This window comes from Phacochoerus africanus, chromosome 2 (assembly GCF_016906955.1).
Source record: "Phacochoerus africanus isolate WHEZ1 chromosome 2, ROS_Pafr_v1, whole genome shotgun sequence".
NCBI classification, from domain to species: Eukaryota; Metazoa; Chordata; class Mammalia; order Artiodactyla; family Suidae; genus Phacochoerus; species Phacochoerus africanus.
The window spans coordinates 121,532,016-121,548,708 of NC_062545.1; the positions used below are offsets into that span (position 1 = coordinate 121,532,016).

The 16,693-nt window shown below is 43.9% G+C and overlaps 2 protein-coding genes and 1 pseudogene across 4 annotated transcripts in view; all 3 read left to right on the plus strand.

Annotated features, from left to right (window-relative positions):
• GNB5 (G protein subunit beta 5) overlaps window positions 1–2,659 on the plus strand; it is a 50,046-nt gene extending 47,387 nt beyond the window's left edge. For 2 of the 3 annotated variants that reach the window (XM_047766332.1, XM_047766331.1), the window contains one exon: window positions 306–971. In XM_047766332.1, coding sequence (XP_047622288.1) covers window positions 306–317 — 12 coding nt within the window. In that variant the 3' untranslated portion in view covers window positions 318–971. Of the gene's footprint in view, window positions 1–305 lie in introns of all 3 variants that reach the window. The other variant, XM_047766330.1, reaches the window with a different exon arrangement.
• A 7,138-nt stretch (window positions 2,660–9,797) lies between these two features.
• Window positions 9,798–12,426, plus strand: BCL2L10 (BCL2 like 10). The gene is made up of 2 exons (XM_047769442.1): window positions 9,798–10,229; window positions 12,242–12,426. Exons 1-2 carry the CDS (start codon window positions 9,798–9,800, stop codon window positions 12,362–12,364), a joined length of 555 nt encoding a protein of 184 aa, XP_047625398.1. The 3' UTR covers window positions 12,365–12,426.
• A 1,309-nt stretch (window positions 12,427–13,735) lies between these two features.
• LOC125120753 (T-complex protein 1 subunit delta-like) lies at window positions 13,736–16,318 on the plus strand (annotated as a pseudogene).
• The last annotated feature ends 375 nt before the right edge of the window (window positions 16,319–16,693 follow it).

The window sequence follows — 16,693 nt, forward strand, 5'->3', positions numbered from 1 at the left end:
AGTGTCTGTGTCCCCAGTGAGCAGAGTGGGTACAGAGGGTTCCAATTGTCAGTCTAAGAGTTACCTTCCCTAGAAAGGAGGCCACTGATGACCTTCAGACGAGTGGTAAGGGAGAAGGGGAGCCGGGGCCACGGAAGCACCTTTGAGTTGCTAGGAATAAGGGCTATCCTTCCAAGACTCATGAGTGCTGTTTTGGATGTAGGGCATATGTTTGTGTGTAGCAGACTGATTTTCTCTCTTAAATTCAGGTTTTACAGGTCATTAACTGGAAACAGACTAAAAATTCTCTGTTTATGTCTTTGCAGGTCTGGGCTTAATCACAGTGAACACATAGGTACCTGAGGATAGAATTTGAAATCATCACGTGTAAATCTTGCTTTTAGAGGGTCTGAGAGTTGAATGCAACTTAGCTTAAGGGAGCAGCTCCATGTCTGAAAGTTCACCACGTGTCTCCAATATTACCATTAAAACCACCATCCTAGAAAGATCCCAGTGTGAGTCTTCAGCACTCCGAGAACACCCTCAAGTATAGTGTTTTTCATTTCGAACACTTTTTAAAATGCACATGTTTTTAAGGTTATTCTGAAGTATACTATTCTCAACTCATTCTCTTACCAGTAGAATTCAGCATTTAATATATTCCATATTGTTTCCTTGAATCAGATTTATTTTTCAGAGCACTTTAAAAGCTGATTTTTTTCTCAGTGTGCACTGTGATTTTTGGAACCTTCCACTGGAAGGGTTGATTTTAATGGACTTTGTGAGAGGGACTGTGTTACTTGGTCTTTGAGAGAAGAAAATTCCAATTCCAAATGTAATTAGACAACATCACCTTTTTAAATGTGTTTTTATTGTGAAAGTATCTTTTTCAGCCTTGCATCCAGTTGTCTTTCTTTCAGATAAAACATTTTATTCCATGTATGTGAACAGTTATAAATTAAGCAGAGATGTGTATAAAATGGTAAAATGGACAGAAGGTTTGATTTGTGAATCTTATGATGGTGTGAGTGATCATTGTATCACGTGGACAGGACAATTTCTTTCATTTGAAGGAAGAGCTGAGTGCTGCTAGTGACACAGAAGACAGTAAACTTATTTTAAAACCTATTTGTAGTGTTAGATGTATCAGGATCAGTAAGTAGCATCCCACCAGGCTAAAGTGAATCTTGTCTGTACCAATTACACTCATATTTATTGCATTGCAAGTGTAATTACATACAAATTAATTGATAGGTCTCAGATGATAATGTCTTGGCTTCACTTATATTGAGAAAAAGTAATGTAAAAAAAATATCTTGGAGTTCCCGTTGTAGCACAGTGGAAAAGAATCCAACTAGGAACCATGAGGTTGCGGGTTCAATACCTGGCCTCACTCAGTGGGTTAAGGATCCAGTGTTGCCATGAGCTGTGGTGTAGGTGACAGATGCAGCTCTGATCTGCTGTGGTGTAGGCAGGCAGCTGTAGCTCCAGTTGTACCCCTAGCCCGGGAACCTCCATATGCCACGGGTGTGGCCCTAAAAAGTGAAAAAAAAAAAATCTGGTCATTTGAAATTCACCTGTTCCTTCTGGAAGATACCTAGTGCTTTAGTTACAGGATCCTTTATTTTCTGTTTGGTTTCAAGGTGTAGAGGCTTATTCTTTGCTTTAGAGAACTCCTTGTTCATAAAGATGGCATGCATCATTTAGGGAAATAAAAGGTCATCACCTCAGGCCAAAAACCATTCCTGGGTGAGGGAAAAAAAACCATTCCTGTAGGTGATCTGGGGTCTGGGGCCCAGCCCCAGGCTCTGTTGCTTGAAGAGGTCCTTCCAGAGCTGGAGCTCTTGTAAACCTCAGGGGGTGTGCCAGGCAAAACTACTTGTTGAGGTATCGTAATGGGCCAGTCAGTCAAAAATCACCCAGGCCAGCTTTGCCATCAACTCTTTTAAAATAAACATAGTGGTTATACAACACTACAAGACTCTACAACAGGGCCTGGGGTAGAGACAGAAAAATATGAAAGGCCCCTGCTCGCTCACACATACACCCCTGCCACCCACCCACACACACCTCGAGAGCCCAGAGGGTAAGGGGACGGGGAACATAGTCCAGGAGAACAACTTGTCAGCCACCTTCTCTCCCTAGTGGGTTCCAGCCTGGGCAGGGGCTCAGGGAAGTGGGCACAGGGTCTACTGCCAGCTGCTGAAGGGGCAGGCCCATGAAATTCCCAAGCTCTGCTCCCAGAATTTTCCAGAGTTTGTTCCTGAGCTCCTAGTTATGGCATCCCCTTCCCCCGCCTTCACATACTTTTTTGTGTATCTGCACTCTGACCTGGGCCTCCCAGAAGAGGAGAAAGACAGGGCCAAGGAAAAGTCATACAGACTCAGGTGAAGCAAATTCAAGTTTCTATGTTTGGACAGGTGGGGGCATCTGCAGTGTACACGCAAAATCACCCCTCACTTTCCAATCCAAACAGTGACTTTAAGGGCCCCATGAAAGTGTCCTCTCCTGTACTCACCCTCCTTGGGCAGTAAACCACCTCCCCTGTAAGTATTTAATCTCGCAGTGGGTGCTGTTTAGTATTTATTGATGAACTACTTGGTTGGGAATGTACTGTACCATGTGGAAACTCAAGGGTAAACTCCCAGGTAATAAATTGTATTTTGCATATTGAAAATAATACTGAGTGGAGTTTTTGAATCAGTTTTTCTTTCTTTCTGGTTTTTTTTTTTTTTTTTTTCTTCTTAGAGGACCTGGTGGCAAACCTACCAAACCAGTTGCGGTGAAGGGGCCAAACAGATGTTTGGACCCCCTCCCAGCCAGAAAAGGATCAAGCAGGAAGTGGGTGGTCAGACAAGGAGGTGTGTGGCGATGGGTGTTTGTGGGAAATACCTGTGGGCGGAAAACCAAGACAGAGGCTTTAGAGGGAGTGGATGGTGGGCCTCCCAGAAGTGGGGCCTGGCTGCCAGTCCTGTTCTGGAATAAGCTGGAAGCCAGAGCAGCTCTCCATATCCACTTCCTTCTTCCCACCCCTGACCTCCACATCCTTGGATTATAAGTGGCTTAAGGGGAGCATGCACTATAAAAGGCCTTTGTATCGTGGGCTCCCGAAGTTGCTTGGCCCTCCGGCTGGAAGGTGGTCCTGCTGACACTCATCTGTAGGAAGGGACAGCAGGGGACAAAGGATGGAGACCTAGGTTCAGACCCAGCTCTATCACCTTTACAGGCTATATTATACCGAAGTTTCACTCAGCCTTAGTTTCCTCATCTAGGAAATGGGATGGCTGTAAAGTATGTAAAGGACCCACCTCAGCCTTTGGTGCATATTCAACAAGGGTTAGTTCCCTTCTTTCTCCCTTTCCTGTTCCCTTTCTCTCCCTTCCCACTCCTCCTCTCCCTTCTCTCTCCTTCTCCCCTGCCCCCATATCCTTCCTCCTCTCTCTCTCTTTTTTTTTTTTGGTCTTTTTTTTGTTTTGTTTTAGGGCCACACCCTCAGCATGTGGAAGTTCCCAGTCTAGGGGTCAAATCGGAGCTATAGCTGCCAGCATACACCACAGCCACAGCAAGGCAGGATGCGAGTCAAGTCTGCAACGTACACCACAGCTCATGGCAATGCTGGATCCTTAACCCACTGAGCAAGGCCAGGGATCAAACCTGCGTCCTCACAGATACTTGTTGGGTTTGTTTCCACGGAGCCACGATGGGAACTGCCTCTCCTCTCTCTTCTGTCCCAATACAGAAGCATACATTCCAGTGGTGATGCTTTCACCCCACAACAGTAGCCTCTGGAAAACTCTTGCGAAAGGGTTTTAAAAGCCACACATATGAAAAAGAGATAGTATTATTATGAAAATATTTTTGACCTGGAGAACTCCTGTTAAGGACTCCCAGGGTCAGACCTACTTTGGAAACAGCTTCTCTGGGCTACCAAGCCCTTTTCCAGCCCCTCTATGGGAGACCTCCCCTGGCCCATCAGGCCCTTGTACTGTAGGATCCCCAGAAAGGGGGAGGAAGCCAGGGTAACTGAAGTGGGGGCTTCTAGGAGAGGCCCTCAGGAGAGGCTTTGGGGTGACCACAGGTGCAAGAGAGGCAGTGGAAGAGGCTAGAAACCAATAGGAGCTTGTGAACCATTGACAATCTTTTCATAGGAAGCCTCTGGGGGTTCTGGGGATGAGCTCAGGTAACAAGTTATATTATCTGGTACTGGGGTTGGGGCCAGAGCTCTACAAGCCCAAGAGCACTGACTGAACAGGGATTTGTAAATCTGCTTTTCCCAAATTTGCCTGCTGGCTCAAAAGCAGGTTAAAAATACTAAGGTCTCTCCCCTGGACATTGAGACAGGGCAGGCCTGAGGTGGGCCAGGAATTCTGAGGAGGGGACTCAGAAAGTTGGAGAGAGCTCTCAGTGAATCTTCCTATCTCTGTGGATCCTTTGAGGGTACGTGAGGCTAAACCACTCCCTCCCTCACGGATAAAAGAAGAGAATCAGGTCACTGCAGGGCATCCACAGACCTCTCATTCTCCAGTCTGGATTGGTTGGAGCTAGGCTGGCCTTCAGGATAGTCTCCACAGTGGACTGACTCACAGTGATTCTGGTGAACAAAATGAAATTAATATGTTTCTGTCATTGTAAAAAGGATGGAGACCCTCTGGTGAGGAGATGCCTTCAGAAACAATGTGCTGGTTAATTTAATCACATAAGTAAGAAAAACTAAATGTATGTATGATATGAACATTATGCAAAGACTGTGACAACAGGAAATGCCTACCTTTGAACCCAAGGTTATCTAACTAACACACCTCTATGGAACATTTAACTTTGTCATAAACCAGGAACCGGGAGTTCCCATCGTGGTGCAGTGGTTAACAAGTCTGACTGGGAACCATGGGGTTGTGGGTTTGATCCCTGGTCTCACTCAGTGGGTTGGGGATGTGGCATTGCCATGGGCTGTGGTGTAGGTTGCAGATGTGGCTCGGATCTGGCATTGCTGTGGCTCTGGCGTGGGCGGGCATCTCCAGCTCTGATTGGACCCCTAGCCTGGGAACTTCCATGTGCCGAGGGAGAGGCCCTAGAAAAGGCAAAACGACAAAATAAAATAAACCAGGAACCAGGAGTCACTGTTTCAAACCTATCTGTGCGTCCCAGTAATAGGTGGCCTCCCATTCCTAGGTCCGTACCAAGAGAAATGAAGACATGTCCACACACAAACTTGAACACAGCTGTTGATAGCAGCTCAAAGTGAAACAACTCCAGTGTCCAACAGCTGATGAATGGATGAACAAATGTGGTATATCCATGCAGTGGAATATTACTTGGCAGTAAAAAGGAATGAAGTACTAAATAACAAATGCTGGAAAGGGTGTAGAGAAAAGGGGACCCTTCTACATTGTTGGTGGGAATGTAAATTGGTACAACCACTATGGAAATCAGTATGGAGTTTCCTCAGGTGATCCAGCAATCCCACTCCTGGGCATATATCCAGACAAAACTATGATTCAAAAAGATACATATACCCCTGTGTTCATTGCAGCACTACTCATAATAGCCAAAACAAGGAAGCAACCTAAATGTCCATTGACAGATGAGTGAATTAAGAAGATGTGGTACATATATACAGTGGAATACTACTCCACCATAAAAAGAACAAAATAATGCCATCTGCAGCAACATGGATACAACTAGAGATTCTCATACTAAGTGGAGTAAGTCAGAAGAAGAAAGACATACCATATGATAATGCTTATATGTGGAATGTAAAATATGGCATAAAAGAACCTGCCTACAGAACAGAAATAGGCTCTTAGACATGGAGAACAGACTTGTGGTTGCCAAGTTGGGGGAGGTTAGGATGGACTGGGAGTTTGGGGTTAGTATATTCAAGCTATTAAATTTGCAGTGGATAAGCAGTGAGGTCCTACTGTACAGCAGAAGGACTATATCCAGTCTCTTGGGATAGATTATGATGAAGAGAATATAAGAAAGGAAATATGTACAAATATGTATGACTGGGTCACTTTGTTGTACAGCAGAAACTGATACAACATTGTAAATCAACTATCATTTAATAAAAATTTTAAAAAGGAATGAAGTACTGATTCATGCTACAACATGGATAAACCTTGAAAACATTATACCAAGTGAAAGAAGCCAGGTACAAAGGGCCACACAGTATATGATTCCATTTCATTAAATGTCCAGAATAGGTAGATCCATAGCATCACAAAGTAGATTTGTGTTTACTTAGTGGTAGGGGATTGGATTTCCTTTGAGATAATGACATTAAATAGCTGTGATGGTTGCACTACTTTGAATATACTAAAATCCACTGAAATAGATACTTTAAGAATGAGTTTTGTGGTGTTATGCATTATTTCACAATAAAGCTTTATTTATTTTTCTTTTTAGGGCCACACCTGCAGCATATGAAAGTTCCCAGACTAGGGGTCAATCTGAGCTGCAGTTGCCAGCCTACACCACAGCCACAGCAATGCCAGATCTGAGCTGCATGTGCAACCTACACCATAGCTCATGGCAGCGCCAGATCCTTAACCCACTGACCGAGGCCAGGGATCAAACCCACATCGTCATGGATACTTGTGGGGTTCTTAACCCATTCAGCCACAATAAGAACTCCATACAACAAAGCTTTTTAAAATGTATATGGAAAAATAGTAGGTGGTTTCTAGTTGTTTACAGTATTAAAAAAAAAACACACAAAACCCCACAAACCACGTAGGTACAGCTCACCAAAATGTCACATCTTGGTTTTTTGGTTAAAAGTGGTTTGAGCCTAATAACCTTGGTCAGTTTATAAAATAATAAAACCTCCTCTGTAAAGAGCTTTTACTCTGTTCCAGGCACTATGCTAAGGCCTTTGCACATAGAACTCATGTAACCCTTGTAACAGGCTATGATGCGGATGGCTTCTTACCTCTATTTTCTTTCTTCTTCTTCTTTTTTTTTTTTTTTTTTTAGGGCTGCACATGTGACACATGGCTGTTTCCAGTCTAGGGGTCAAATCAGAACCATAGCTGCCAGCCAACACCAAAACCATGGCAAAGCTGGAGTCATGTCTATGAACTATATACACCACAGGTCCTTAACCCACTGAGCAAGGCCAGGGATCAAACTTGCATCCTCATGGATACCAGCTGGGTTCTCCAACTGCTAAGCCACAATGGGAACTTCACCTCTATTTCTTAGGTGGGGAAATTAAGGCTGAGAGAGCTGAATAACTTGCTCGTGGTCATACAGCTTCTAAGTGGCAGAGCCAAAATTGTAACCAAGTCTGACTGCAAACTGCATAGGAAGTTCTGTGTGAAGAATAATTTATTCATTTGTTGTTTAATTTCAGCTGACAATTATTAGAGATAACCAATGGCAGTGTCAGAGAATTTACCACTAACCTCTAAGCTACTCCAAATCTAAGAAAACAAAACCTGCTTGCCTGCTGCTGAAATGTAATGTTCAGAAAGATAAAATCATGACTCCCTTGAAGATAAAACATGAACATATATCAAAATGTTTATTTAAGTTATTAGTAAGGGAACTCATAAGATTCACTACCAGCTCAGTTTGATGTACAGAGATTTATATTCCCTTCTGACAGAATTCGTTTGGCTCACCATAGAGGAATCACTGGCACTGGCCAGTAGCAAACAGGTTAGCCAGCTCAGCCTTTGTAGGGGGAATTCTGTTGTTGCCTCATCCTCTCTCCCTGGTACATGGCCTCTTCATTCATGGGCCCATAGAGCAAGCACTGTGCTGCTGTGTAAAGAAGCTCATTTGACATCACAGAGCACAGAATTTTGTCTACTTGATTATTAAGAGTCTCCTCTGCAGTGGCTGCCCTTTGAAGGCAGTGACACAGGACACAAATATCTTCAGCATATACCTGTTCAGAGGGATCCAGCCACATATGTCTTTTCCAAGGTTTCCTTGTCACCAGTCTTCCAGTCCTATTTCTTTCAAGGCCCTGACCATCCAGCCAAACCATCAACAACTGCCCGTGAATCAGTGGGGATCTGTACTCTGGCCATCTCTCACCCCAGACGTAGTGTATAGTTAAATATCCTGCTTGAATTTCTTCCCAGGAGGAGGATTTTCCTTCATCACTGTCTTCACAATCTCCCCAGAGTGTACCTGTAATGCTCCTTCTGTCCACTTTCATGTGGTACCAGCATATCATACAGACCCATCTGTAATCCATGGCTGAGGTTTTCTCCCTCAGTCAACTGGTCACCAGCAATCCCCTGGAGGCCATAGGCATGGAAGGAGGGAGGAGACAAAGCTCAAGGACTTGTTGCAGGAGTTTGAACCATCTGCTCATGTAATTTACTTGTACCTAATGGACCTGCCTGAGTTCAGTCTCCCATACACCACTTGATAACAGACTGCTGCTGTGCACACCTAACCTTGTAACAAGGTAAGTAAGTCAGATAACATCCATATTATGAAGAGAGCTCAAGCTGCATGGACATCTCATTCAGCCTCTACCAATACCTAGTAGCAAGCCAGAAACCGCTTCTCCAAAGGAGAATAGTTATCTGCAGAAGAAGACATAGATTTGCTTCACAATCCTAGAGGACTGCACTGTAGTGCTACTGGTGCTTGCTAGAGGCTCCATACAGCTTCCTTATTTGACACTTCAAGTGTCATTGGATCTGTTGGATCATAAGACTCAAGTGTTCTTAATTGGCTTAACAGACCCTAAGCAGCTGTAGTGCCTTCTCTTGTTCTGCTCCCCAATCTACCAGCCAATAGATGGGTTGAGGTTGCACCCGCAAATGTGTATGTTGCTTCCAAAGTGACCTACTAAGAGTTGTGTCTTTCTTCTTGCAGGCCATACAAGATGTAGCAATTCGTCTTTCACCCTGCATGGTGGTGGTGGGGAGGAGTATTTCAAAATGCTCATAGATTTCACTGTTGGTACTAATTCTGTGATGGTCTGGATCCAATCAGGAGGAAGAGGCCATAAAGTAACAGGAACAGAGAAAGATGAGCAGAAGAAATAGTAACTATAATAGGAGATTGGAGTAATGAGGAATTGACCAATAAAAAGTGGAGAATTCTAAGCAATATAGAGATGGTAGCTATCTGCAGCAGCTGAGAGTTGGGTACTCTCTCCACTTCTGTTATAGTAATAATTCAACTCTACTGTGATTGTGTCTTTGTACCATCACTGGACTGTAAGGTCCTTGAGAGTAGGGACCACATGCCTTGTTTCCCATTATATCTCCAGAGCTAAGGGGGACACTTAGCACTCCAAAGACTAGGAGTAAACAAGTTAACAAATGAATGAATGAATGCAGCCAATATTGGCACTCTAGCAGCCTGCAAGAGAATTGTCCTCTTTCCTGCCACATAAGCCAGACCCAAAGAAAGGTGTCTCCAACACACACCTGGATGCTTCGGTCCAATGAGAAGATGCTGGTAATCCTTTCAAAGGAGCCACCAGTGGAGGGGTGTATGCCTCAAGAAGAGGCAAAAGTCTAGCCCAACTTCCCAGACTGCCTCTAAGTTCTTAGTCCCCAAGATAAGAGCTAAACACCCCCCCCCCAAAAAAAAAAGAGTCTCACTCTGTCCTGATTGCTACGTGAATACGTGCACACCGCTGGGCCCTGCTGGGCCCCGCCTGTAACAGATGTAGACGGGATTCCCAGCAAAGACTACTCTCCTGACCTGACAAAGCATCTGCCAGGGAACAGGCCGGGCGGGACCAGGCTCAGACTAGCCGAGGTGAGGCGGGGCGAGGTAGGGCGGGGCAGGGCGGGCTTAGAAAACCCGCGCCGAGTCTGACCCCCCGCAGAGGTCGAGCTATGGCGGACGCGTTCAGGGAGCGCACAGCCCGGCTTCTGACCGACTACCTGGAGTACTGCGCCCGGGAGCCCGGCACCGCCGCGCGGCAGCCGTCCTCGCCGGAGGCCGCAGTGCTGCGTTGCGTGGCTGCCCAGATACGGGAGTACAACGTGCGCACTTTGTCTGTCTACCGCGGCTTCCGCTGGAACCGTGTCGAATTGGTGGCCTGGATGGCACAGAAACTACTCGCAAGCCCATGTGGCCCCAACTGGTACCGCGTGGCATCACTCTTGACCTTCGCGGGGATGCTGCTGGAAAGACAGCCTCGGGAGGCCTGTGGGCGGAAGAAGAAAGAGGGCAACGTTAGCAGGGACTGCCGACTCCTGGTGGCTTTGCTGTGCGCTCACCTCTCAGGGCGGCATCGCACCTGGCTATTGGCGAACGGCGGCTGGGTGAGCGTGGGGACTGGGGGCTGGTGGGCAGCTCAGGACGCACCCACGTGGCTGGTACCTGGAGGGACCCCGTGGGGGTATTCGGTGTGAGGTCCAGCTTTCTCTTCTCCTGGCAGTCAGTTGTCAAAACCGGCCTAACTAGACGGCTCTCATACTAACCCTTTGAAAGAGCAATGCATGAAGTTGCAGCAATGAACGGTTTGCACACTTTGGCCTTTCCCTTGACCGGCCCTGGTGTTTTAGGATGTGCCCATGTTAGGTCTGGATGCTTTGCTCAGGCAGAGATTCCCAAAATGGTGAAGTCAGCACCAGGGTGGCCTGAGCCAGGTGGATTCTTTCTTCAATGCTATTAGGTACACCTTTCCACTTGACTCCGCAGCTCTGCAGGTTGGAGCACAGCAGCCTAAAAACTTTAGGATGAAAAGGCAGCCCTTGTCCTGCTCCACATCTCTAAGAAAGGGCTGAAGTAGAGCTATTAGGGGGTGTACCCCCACAACCAGTGGTGGTACAGACCCCAGGTTCCTTAACTTCTAATCATTTGCACCCAGCCCTCAACTGGGATGGCCAGGTGCCTTCCCTCTCAGCTGTAAATCATTGATCTCAGTGGTCTAGGCTAGATTGGCAGGCCCCTGCACTGCAGGTCCTAAACCCAGCTGATGACCAAGGAGAGTCTGGCCAAACTCCGGAAGAGAGGAGAATGCCTTTTGGGTTCTGAGCTAGACCCCTGCTTCTTTCTACTCTTCCTTACTGGAGTTGAATCAATGAGCATGGTGACCCAGGTTAGAGAAGAAATATAGCCAAACTATTTAAACCAGCAATTAAAAAAAAAAAAAAAAAACTGCAAATCTAAGAAAGAGTGACCTTAGGAAATTTAGCCTTCAGTTTCACTCTTTCTTGAAGACCTATAGTGATGAATTGGGTTCCATTTATGGAGGCAAGGTAGTATCTGAATCAGAACCTTGACCTTAAACAGTTTGAGGTGTTAGCGTTAACTCCATTCTTGTGGGTGCAGTGGTGTGGGTGTGTGTATTGGGGAATGGGTAGGGCGGGGGGAGAGGACAAGGTCTTCAACTACCCAAGCTTGTGAACTCTCAAAACCTCACCTGTGCCATTTGCCTTAACAAGGCCTTTAGCCCCAAAGGGCCCTCCACACTAAACAGGAAATTGATGGCCGGGGATGGGAGGGAACCATTGGTTTTGTTTTCGTCTGTTGTCCAGTCATCACTAAGGAATAATCTTTAACATCAAGAAGCAGAAATTCTCCAATTGAATAAACAGGGCATGCCTATACCCCTCTCACTTGCAGTTAAAATACAGCAGTCAGGATTTCAAGTCTCTTCTTTCTGGAGTTCCCATTGTGGCCAAGCAGTAACGAACCCCACAAGTATCCATGAGAAGGAGGGTTCAATCCTTGGCCTCCCTTGGTGGGTTAAGGATCCGGCTTTGCTGTGAGCTGTGGTGTAGGTTGCAGACGAGGCTTGGATCTGGTGTTGCTATGGTGAAGGTTGGCAGCTGTAGCTCCAGTTCAACCTCTAGCCTGGGAATTTCCATTTGCCAAGGGTGCAGGCCTAAAAAGACAAAAGAAAAAAAAAATGCTTCTTACCCATTTTTCTGAATGGAACTGCTTGCTTTATTGTCTCAGGCAATAAATTTCAATTTAGCGATTTGATGGTTTCCCAAATGGCATTTGTTCTTTGCTCAGAAAAGAACATGATAGAGTATTCTACCTTCCTCTCAACTTTTGAAAGGTGTGAAAAGATGAGTACTCCTGCTTTAAGTGACCAAGTGTCTCCTATGTCCTTCTATCCTGTTAGATTACTTCTTAAAAAGTATAACTCAAAGGTTCCTCATTACAAATGGCTTATTGGTTAGGATTTCCTTTTTTTTTTTTTTAACTTTTTAAATCCAATATTTGTCTTACTGTTTAATCTAGAACCTCTTGTGTGTTTTTTTGAAGTCAGGTTTTGAGTTTGGGGACACAATCTAATTCTCTTCTCCCTCCCCCTTCATAGGATGGATTTTGTCTCTTCTTCCAAGGCTCATTGCAACAAACTTGGACAAGACACATGGTCTGGGTTTTTGTGTCATACTGTACAGCAGTGGTCTTACTCTACTTGTGGACAAAATTATTGTGAGTTCTAAAATTCTTAACTCATTTCTACCTACCTGTGACCAGCCAAGTGAATTTGAGGTGTGAAGGAACAGACAAGAGTAAACCACCTTCTGAGACCTTTTTTATCTGCATTCATGAGTCCTACAGTAATGCAGCCAGCATTTTAACTCCTGACAAGTGCTCAGAGGTATAAGGACAAATACACAAATGACTTTAAATGAGGGACACGGGGTCCTAAATGCTTATTGCTCTAAAGAATTATGGAAGAAACTACCTCCCGTTAAGTAGAAAATGGTGCTATTTGCTACATTTGGATAAGAGTGAATATGTGTTTCTCATCTCATGATTTCATATGCTGCTGCTGAGTAATTTATTAAGGCAATATGTTAGGGGTTTAAAATGATGCTAAAGTCCATTGAGTCACAGTTTTACGAAGAGTGTAATATTAAGTCTTTTTATAAGGAATTCTTTCTAAATCCTTTGAAATCGAATTTCTGGGACTTAAAGGTTTCTAGAGTTAATATATTAAATTTTTATTTTTCTGACCTCAATAAATTATTATGTCTTTAAAGTTTTAATAAATTATGCAGCTTTTTAAAAAAAGTAGTTGATTTTCCTTGGTATTCACTAAGACTTTATTTGTAGGAGTAACTTGATTAATAATAATTTCCTTTTTACTGTCTCTTTAAATACAACACATATAATTATTTTAAACACTTAACTAATTCACAAACATATAAAAAGCCCTTCTCTTTCACTTTTCGTCCTGCAGTCAGCCCATCACTTGAAGTTGATGGAGAGAGAAAACTTTACACTCTTATATTCTGTACCCGAGGCCTGTGAATTTAGAAGACAAAAGATAAACAGGAAAAAAATATACAAATTCTATTTGATGTTACTTTTTTTTTTTTTTTACAGGGGACTTCATTTCTAGAAAAGAAGTGAAACTCAAGCAGTTAGACTCAGGGTTTATATACCATTTTAACAAAGGGTGATAAATTGTGGCCAAATGACTAAACAAAGAAAAGGGGTTTGTGCTTTTAGGGGTGGTATATTATGGGACAGTGACTAGAAAATACATGTAAGGAGCTAATGGAAGATGAGGAATTTTTTGGTAAAATTTTTATGCAGATTCATATTGGTGTTAACTCTCTTCACCGGCAATGAGTGTTCACCCCTTCCTGGTACAAGAAGGCACCTTTCTCACAGGAAATTTATGGCCTGTTTTCAGCGAAAAGGGAGGAGGCCAGAAAACTCTTCCTATATGTTATTTCTGAGTTGCCTCCAGCTCAAAATAATCAATATGCCAAAGTGGAATATTGGGGGGTAACATGTTCTGATCCTCTTCAGTGCCTAACAGTGAACACCGGTTATCTGCTGCCTGCTAGAATCAATGTCCATCTATCCTTTTGGAGCCCACACAGACCCAGCCAAGCTTGCCAGCAGCTGTGGAAAAAGCATCCATGAGGACAACAAACCGGCCCAGATCTGCTTCAGCAACATCTTCATGGCCAAAGTTGTTGCTGATGCTACTAGAACAAGCCTTGGACCAAAAGGAATGAATAAAATGATTCAAGATGGAAGAGCAGTAGTTCCCATTGTGGCCCAGTAGTTAACGAACTCGACTAGTATCCATGAACATGAAGGTTCAATCCCTGGACTTGCTCAGTGGGTTAAGGATCCACTGTTGTTGTGAGCTGTGGTGGAGGTCACAGACATGGCTTGCATCCTGTATTTCTATGTCTGTGGCATAGGCAGGCAGCTGTAGCTCCAAATCGACTTCTAGCCTAGGAACCTCCATATGCTGTGGGTGCAGCCCTAAAAAGGCAAAAGACAAAAAAAGATGGAAGAGGCAATGTGACCATTATAAATAGTGCTTTCATTCTGAGACAAGTGCAAGTGTGACATCCAACAGCCAAAATGCTGAAGATAAAGAAGTAGGAAGTGGTACCACATCAGTGGTCATAGTTGCTGGTTCTCTCTTACACTCCTATACCAAGTTTTTTCAGAAAGGGAGTCATCATTTCCAAGTTATTCTAGAAAGATTTAGAAAAGAAAAGAGTATTGAGATTTTTTTTTTTCTTTTTAGGGCCACACTTGCCGCATATGGAAGTTCTGGAAGTTCCCTGACTAGGGGTCAAATTGGAGCTACAGCTGTCAGCCTATGCCACAGCCACAGCAATGTGGATCTGAGCCACATCTGCGAACGATACCACAGCTCATGGCAACACTGGATCCTTAACGCACTGAGTGAGGCCAGGGATCAAACCTCCATCCTCATGGATACTAGTTGGGTTCATTACCACTGAGCCACAACAAGAGCTCTGAGTATTGAAATCTTGGCATGTCTTGACTTGTGAACTGATTGACAGAGAAAATTTGTTAAGCAGTGCAACCACTTCATTGAACTCAAGGGTCGTCTCTCAGTAATCAACTCTGCTTTCCTTACATGAGTATAAATACAGTGAGGAAAGTGATTGACCAAGCTACAGGGACTGGTATAGATCTTAAAGATGTTAGAATAGTTAAGAAACTTGCTAATGCCCTCAAGTGTATAATGCTAAGTGAAATAAGCTGGACAGAAAGGCAAAACTCTGTGATCTCTTACAGGTAGAATCTTAAAACAAACAAGCAAAAAACACAAGCCCATAGATTGAACAGATTGGTGGTTGCCAGAGGTGGATGGTGGAGGGTGGGAAAAATGGGTAAACTGTTCTTGTTTATTTTTGTTTTTGGTTTAAACTGTCATTTAAAAAAAAAAAAAGAAAAAGGAAACTTTGTGGGACAATTGATGACTGTGAGTTGGTAGGAGGGCTGGTTCTCATTCAAAAAGTAGCAAATTTTGACATCACCAGAAGTTGAAATGGCTCAGATTGGGCTCATTCAGTTTTGCTTATCTGATCCCAAAACAGATCAGGATAATGAAACAGTAGCTTCTGCTGTACCTAGTTGGTCCAAGCCCTGAGAGAGGACTGCCTATATTCTAAATCTAGCAAAGCAAATTTTAAAAACGGATCAATGTCCTTCTCATACAGAAGTCTATCCTTAAGACATGCCCCTAGTGATCTTGTACTCAATTTCCTGAACAAAACAAAGATTGTGGTGGTTAAGGATATTGAAAGAAAAGATACCAGAATCAAGCCACTTGCTAATATTGAGCAATTCACTGCTGAGTTGCTGGGTTTGGCTGAGTGAGCTGAGAGAGGTCAATTTCTATGGTTCTGGTAAACTGCTCAAGATTATAGACTGGTTCCCGTTGTGGCGCAGTGAAAATGAATCGGACTAATATCCATGAGGATGCAGGTTTGATCCCTGGCCTCGTTCAGTGGGTTAAGGATCTGGCGTTGCCATGAGCTGTGGTGTAGTTCGCAAACACAGCCCAGGTACCGTATGGCTGTGGCATAGGCCAGCTGCAGTAGCTCTGATTCGACTTCTAGCCTGGGAACTGCCATATGCTGTGGATGCTGCCTTAAAAAGAGAAAAAAAAAAAAAAAGATTACAGGTCAAATAAACCCAGGAAAAAGTTAAAATTGTTGTTCCTGGTGCTAACAAATTAGTGATTGAAGAAGCTGAGAACTTGGTTCATGATGCCCTGTGTGTTATTCACTGTTTAGTGAAGCAGGGGTCTCTTACTGCAGTAAGGTAGAGCTAATAGAGTGGGCCCTGTGGTTAACTGGATATTCACAAACATTGAATGTATGAAATCCTACTGCCTTCAGGCCGAGGTAGATGTTATGGAGGTCATTCCTCCTACACTAGCTGAAACTGCTGGCCTGAATCTTATTTCTATAGTAACAGAACTCAGAAGAAGCCCAAGGAGAAAAACTGTAGGGATTAACGTCCAAAAGGGAGGTATTAGAACTTTTAGGAGGAACTGGTTATTTCTTTGTTGGTTTCAGTCAGTGTCCTGACTCTAGCAACTGAAACTATCTGGAGCATTCTGCAAATTGATGATGTTGTGATAAATGCTGGGTGATATATATGACATTGGCTAGCTGGCACTATCACGGCCACTGATAGTGTGGCTGGAGTGGAAGACTGCCTTGGTGTCACTTTTTGTTTATAAGATTGTTTCATCTTTAAATTTCTGGGCTTGGTCTTCCATTTGGCATTTGCTTGAAATTGTATTGACACAATGACAATATTAAATATTTGGTTGCAAAATTTAAAATGCAGTGTCCCTCTACACCTTCCTGGCCATTACTATACTTGGATTTTGTAAACAGCTGAACCTGCTTTTTGTCATCTTTATGAAACTTCACTCTTTAGAACATGCTTGCTGTTCTGTTACAGTGCATTCTGCAGTATGGCAGGATAAGCTGATTTAACCTTCTGTTAAGTGTGTTTTAGG